This window comes from Galeopterus variegatus, unplaced genomic scaffold (genome assembly GCF_000696425.1).
Source record: "Galeopterus variegatus unplaced genomic scaffold, G_variegatus-3.0.2 Scaffold1127, whole genome shotgun sequence".
Classification (NCBI taxonomy): Eukaryota; Metazoa; Chordata; class Mammalia; order Dermoptera; family Cynocephalidae; genus Galeopterus; species Galeopterus variegatus.
In genome coordinates this window covers 374,283-380,129 of record NW_007727238.1, presented here as the reverse complement: position 1 = coordinate 380,129, position 5,847 = coordinate 374,283, and the positions used below count along the sequence as shown (strand labels likewise).

The 5,847-nt window shown below is 48.7% G+C and overlaps 2 protein-coding genes across 6 annotated transcripts in view; one reads left to right on the top strand and one right to left on the bottom strand.

The window, feature by feature from the left end:
- Window positions 1-2,765: 2,765 nt before the first annotated feature.
- Window positions 2,766-5,015, bottom strand: NDUFB11 (NADH dehydrogenase (ubiquinone) 1 beta subcomplex, 11, 17.3kDa). The gene is made up of 3 exons (XM_008575000.1): window positions 4,797-5,015; window positions 3,155-3,285; window positions 2,766-2,993 (listed from the first exon to the last, which is right to left on the bottom strand). The coding sequence occupies exons 1-3, from the start codon at window positions 5,001-5,003 to the stop codon at window positions 2,867-2,869; spliced, it is 465 nt and encodes a 154-aa protein (XP_008573222.1). The 5' UTR covers window positions 5,004-5,015; the 3' UTR covers window positions 2,766-2,866.
- A 516-nt stretch (window positions 5,016-5,531) lies between these two features.
- The window catches only part of RBM10 (RNA binding motif protein 10), a 28,655-nt gene continuing 28,339 nt past the window's right edge, over window positions 5,532-5,847 (top strand). For 2 of the 5 annotated variants that reach the window (XM_008575003.1, XM_008575001.1), the window contains exon 1: window positions 5,532-5,819. Coding sequence is in view for 1 of the 5 variants with exons in the window: in XM_008575005.1 (XP_008573227.1) it covers window positions 5,781-5,845 (65 nt within the window). In the remaining 4 variants the exon portion in view is untranslated. Of the gene's footprint in view, window positions 5,846-5,847 lie in introns of all 5 variants that reach the window. The other 3 variants (XM_008575004.1, XM_008575002.1, XM_008575005.1) reach the window with 2 other exon arrangements.

The window sequence follows — 5,847 nt, the reverse complement described above, 5'->3', positions numbered from 1 at the left end:
ATTCACACAATGAAATAGAATACAGCAATGAGGAGGAAGAAACTACTAATGTATGTGTCAAAATGGATCAGTCTCACAAACATTGGGCTGAATGAAAGCTGGACACAAAAATGTATGATTGCACTTATAAGAAGTTCAAAACCAGACCAAAGTAACTTACGCTGCTAGAAGTCAGGAGAGTAGCTACCTTTGGGGTTTCAGGGGGTAGGAGAGGATCTGAAGGGAGCTTCTGGGTTTTGCTCATGTTCTGTTTCTTGACTTGGGTGCTGGTGACATGGGTGTGTCTAATTTGTAAAAAGCAAAGGAGACTTGTACACTTTTTTGTACATAAATTTTAATTCAATGGTTAAAAAAAGAAGGCATCCTCTCTTCTGGTGATGGATATGCAATTACCCTGATTTGATCATTACATTATTACATATATGAATCAAAATATCATGCTGTACCCCATAAATATGTAAAATTATTATGTGTCAGTTAAGAAAAAAGAGGTAGCCTGTGTGGTGGGAAGAGGAAGGTGGCATTGTCAGTCAGAGTGGGGGGGCCAGGGCATGCATTTTAGGATTTAGTCTAAGTGCAGCCTCTTGTTTGACCAGAATGGAGGTTTCTTGAGAGCCCGGAGAGGCTGATGAGGCAGAGCATAAGAGAATGGGACATATTTACACCCCGGGGCTGTAAGTCTGAAGGGCATGGGTGGGTAGGGGATGTCATAGGAGGTAACCACACCAAATATCTCTCAAGCACATACTGTGCCAATCACTGCTCTAAGTGAACAGAACATATCTGAATGCCTGCCTTTCTGGAGTTTACATCGTTGTAGGAAGTAAGTAAGGGGAGGTTTATCATAGGGAGTATTACTCCAATATACTCAGGTACTTGGAGGCTGGAATAACATGCCCCTTTAATTTCCATAGTCCCAGTAATGCAGGTTGAAGGGCAGAGAGCTCCCTTTACAGATTAGTACAGGTTGATAATCCAAAAATCCAAAGCCCAAAATGTTCCAAAATCTGAATCTTTTTCAGCATCAACATGACACCTTAAATGGAAAATTCCACACCTTGACCTCGTGATAGGTTGCAGTCAAAACACAGGCACACAGGGCCGGCCCGGTGGCGCACTGGATAGTGCGCCGCTTGGGAAGTGCGGCGGCGCTCCCATCCGAGGGTTCGGATCCCACATACAGACTGGCTCCCGCTCACTGGCTGAGCGAGGCGCGGGAGCAACGCCGAGGCTTGCAATCGCGTTGCCGGTCCCCGGTCCGGTACGGGGGCAACACTGAGGGTTGCGATCCGTTGCCGGACACGGAAAAAAAAAAAACAAAAGACAAAAAAAAAAAAAAACACAGGCACACAAAATTTCATGCACAAAATTATTGAAAATATCTTATAAAATTACCTTCAGGCTATATGTGTCAGGTGTATATGAAACAAATTAATTTTGTGTATAGACTTGGGTCCCATCCACAAGAATCTCATTATGTATATGCGAGTATTCCAAAATCTGAAAGGATCTGGAATCCAAAACACTTGTGGTCCCAGGCATTTCGAGTAAGGGATACCCAACCTGTATCTTCTGCTTTGGGGCCTCCCCCGAGGTTGGGAGACTAGCCTCACAAGGAAGCACTTGGGATGACACTCCTCACGTACAGGAAGGCCCACATGGACATGGCTCCTGCCTTAGCCATGTATAAGTGGACAAGGGCTCCTCCCAAGACTCAGAAGCTAGGGGCAGGGTATCACCTTTGGTGGTGGGTCCAGCAGGCCATATTTTCTTCTGGAAGCTACTGACTGGGGGCTCTTACACCTTTTGAAGCCCCAGGCAGGGACAAACACACAGATAGTAGCAAAGAATATGTGACATGGGGATTTGAATGTGTGAGCTGTGGAAGGAGGGCCACCAGAGAGGACAGAGATGCCAGGAGCATGAAGGGAAGTTCAGACTTAACAGAGACTCCCTGGAAAGAAACAAAGCCAGCCCGAGCAAAAGCCAGCCCCCTACTCCATCTACCAGACTGAGAGAGATAGAGACCCTGATGCAAGGAGACAGCCTATTCCCAGAGAGAAAGAAAATTGGGGGGGGGGGGGTATAGAGGAATATGCATGCACACACACACAGATGTGTATCTTGAGTTAGAGACCACCCAGATTTGGGGCAGAAGGGAATAGAGAGGCATCCAGACTCACCAAGACACAAGACATAGGCAGAAACTCCAAACCCCAGAGAGAAGCAAAGAAGGAGGGAGACAAACACCCAAAAGCCCTGCTCTGACCCACTACCCTCAACTGCCATTCACCCCAGCCATCTTCAAATGTAGGAGGTCCCAGTGTGGTAGCTTGTTTCTGAAGATGTTGCCATCAATTTCTTCCTATATGCTACATCCCCATTCAGAGGAGCCCCAAACCACCATAAGAGAAGCCCAGGCTATTCTTCTGGAGAAGCCATATGGAAAAAGACCAGTGCCAAACATGGGAATGAAGAAGCCTTCTTGGACATCCAGTCCAGGTAAGCCTTCAGATGACTCCAGCCCCAGCCACCATCTAACTGCAACCACTTGAGATCCCAAGAAGAACTACCTCACTGAGCCCAATTAACCCACAGGACCATAAAAGATAATACCGAATTGTGGTTTTAAGCCACTAAGTTTTAGGATGTTTGTTATACAGCAACAGATAACCGGAACACCCAGGAAAGGCTGCAGTGGTCTTTTTAAGGCTTCTGACACCCCCACCCTATGTTCCCTTTACAATAAAATCAATACTACCCAGTCAGATTTTCAGTCCCTTTAATTAGGTGCTCTGAGGAGAGGACAGAATGGCAGGCAGGGGGTGAGGAGGGTGCTGCTTCTTGAGCCCCACTCAGCAGCTGGTCAGTCCTCATCTTCCAGTAGCTGGATCTTGCTGGGATCAAAGCAGTTGGATTCCATGAGGGGAAGGCCATTGGCCTCCCGATATTTCACAAGTCTCTCAGCTTCCCGGCGGGCCCATTCCTGCATCCTGGAAGCAGCGGTGGTGGGGGCAGACATGAGGGAACCTTACTAGACACCAATCCCCCATTTCAGCTCCCCATTCTCCCATGGTGCAGGGACAGGATTCCTGGCAAAGTCCACCCATGCCTTTGCCCCCTACCATCCCACTCTCTCAGACACCCCATGCACCTGTAGTCAGGCAGATAAGCCACAAAGGTGCTGCCAAGGACCAGGACAATGGAAAAGCCAAAGAAGAAGACAACCCGCATGTTCCAGATGTCCAAAACAGGGTCCTTGTCGTAACCGTGGGAGTCTGGGTTCTGTGGAGAAGGAGAGATCAATGAGAGCTTCCTGCTGCTCTACAAAGCTTTATGTTGGCTCTGCATAATGTGGTCTCCAATCTCACATCAGACCAATCTCCCCTCCCTCACTAAATTCCACTCTTTCTATTATTAGGACAGGTCAAGCTCTTTCCACCAAGGGGCCTTTCCACTTGCCCTCTGCCTGGAAAGCCTTTCCCCCAGATCTAATCATGGCTGGATCCATCTCCTCATTCAAAGTTTTGGTTTCATCAAACTCTCTTAAGTATTCCCTAGACACCTTATCTATTAAGTTGAGCTATAGGAAACTGCTACTTTTATAGATCAAAAATGGTTGAATATTTATAATTTCTTACGGTTCAATCAAATAAAATAGCTCCCTATATCCACTCATCCTGCTTGACTTTCTTTCTAGCATTTATTTACCAATAGCACTCCCTATTCTCTGTATCACATTATCTTGTATCTTTATCTGTTACATTACTCTGTATAATCGTTTTCTACTATTTTACATGTTTATTTTCTGTCTTCCCCACTATCACATAAGCTCTATGAGAGCATGGGCTTTATCTGATTCCCACACTGCTGTATCCCTAGGGCCCTGAACTGCGCCTGGCACACAGCAGGCCCTCAATACATATTTACAGAATGAACGAATAAATGCATAAGCATCCTATATATCCAATCCTCTTAACCAGAGTTTAGTATTGATGAAGTACTTATTACGCACCAGGTCTTTTCACATACATAAACCTCAGAATATCTCAGTGAGGTGGAACGTGGCAATAATAAAGACCTTCCAATGTTGAGTACTTACCAAGTGCTAGCTGCTGTTCTGAGCATTTTGACGCATTTAATTACATGAGGCAGGTGTAGTACTAAATTTCTTTTCCCATTTTACAAAGAAACTGAGGCACCAAGGGGTAAAGCTACCTGCCCAAGGTCACACAGGTGAGTAACTGCCAGTACTTGGAGTCCAACCTGGGTTGTCTGACTTCAGAGTCTCTGCAATTAACACAGCACAGCAGACCTGGTAGCCTTAAGTTCAAGTACGGTTCCACCACGTATTTGGTTATGTCAGCTTAGGCAATCCACTTAACATCTCTGTGCTTCAGTTTCCTGATCTATAGAATGGGTATAATAGTGCCTACCTCAAAATCGGGTTGTTTTGAGGATTAGATGAGTTAAGGTATGTAGTGTCACACACTGGCACCGGGTAAGTGCCCTATCAGTATTTAGTATAACCGTTGTTGTACTATGTTGCTTCTAAAGTGTTTTGAGCACTGCCCACATCGTTTGATTTCTCTCGGCAAAAAAAAGGCCAACCCCGCCTCTGGCCCTGGACCGAACATATCAGGGGACAAAGGAGAAAAACAAGCTAGGCAAAATTCCCAAGTCTTCGGTGACTTCGCCAGCTGCTCAATCCTCAGCCGCCTAAGAACGTCCTTTACGGTGCCCGGTCCGCCGGCCCCGATTGACCCTTCCGGCGTCCATTTCCCCCTCCCTCTCACCTTCTCATAGAGGTTTTCGTCCTCGGACTCTGGGTCCTCCTGCCAGCGTAAGGTCGGTTCCGGCGGCCACTTTCTCGCCACAGCAGACGGGGCGACCACAGCCCTGGAGGAGCTGGATTCCCAGCGAACGCGGGCAGCCGGGAGCCCTCGCCTCGCCGCTGCAGCCAAAAGGCGGCGAGCGCCCACACCTAACATCCCAACCGCCATGACAGGTTGAGTGGCAGGGTCTCATGGGCGGGAACGGAAATGCGACTGCGAGCAGCTGCGGTTGGTCTGCACTCGATAGTTGTCGCTCCGCCCCTGCCGCAGTAAATAGGTCTCGAGTCCGATTGTTTTCAAACGAGGTGGTGTTGAGGAGCCCTCTTTCCCTTCCGCTGTCATTACCTCACGGGATCAACCGTTCTCTTTTCCTCGCTGTCAGGCTGAGAAATTTCTTATTGATAGGTTTGCTCATTTTATTGACAGGATGAAAGCGGTGACATTTGGGTGGATACAGTTCCCGGCCAATCGCCTAGAGGCTTCCCGTGCCCTTTGAAGAAAGAGGTGGAGCTTCCGCTTGTCTTTCATCTTCAAAGGAAGCCAAGCTTCTAAAAAGCGGGCCTTGCCGGATTGGCCAATAGATACTCTCTTCGGCTTGCTGGGCGTTCGCACCGCAGGAAATAGGAGGTAGCAAAAGCTTACCAATCAGAGGAGGCAAATGCTGGCCGGTCGCGGGTAGCGGCCAATAGACGAAGGCGGCCACAGCGCGCTCCCTTGGTAGGTGGATGGTGGTCGAAGCACCGGCTCTCTTCTCGTCGCCATTTTGTGCTGGTGACTGCGGCCGGGTTGGGAGTAAGTGGCAGTGAGTTTCCCGGGGAGGGTAGCGCGCTTGGCGCTTCTCCCCTCCCCCTTCTCCCTTCTTCCTTCAGCCTCGGATTTGATTGCTGCGCCGATCGGCTCCGACTGAGCTGGGAGAGTTGGAGGAGGTGGCGGCAGGCCGAGGTGATGTCTGGGAGCCCTCGCTTGACAGCCCGGGCCGAGAAGGTGAGCGACGCTGGTCGTGGGGGCGGGG

Excerpts from the sequence above, each read along its gene's own strand:
- NDUFB11 (XM_008575000.1), bottom strand. The coding sequence starts at position 5,003 with ATGGCGGTTGGGATGTTAGGTGTGGGCGCTCGCCGCCTTTTGGCTGCA. Across the intron at positions 3,286-4,796 it reads ACGAAAACCTCTATGAGAAG|AACCCAGACTCCCACGGTTA; the intron begins GTGAGAGGGAGG and ends CCTTCTCCACAG. Across the intron at positions 2,994-3,154 it reads GCTTATCTGCCTGACTACAG|GATGCAGGAATGGGCCCGCC; the intron begins GTGCATGGGGTG and ends CGCTGCTTCCAG.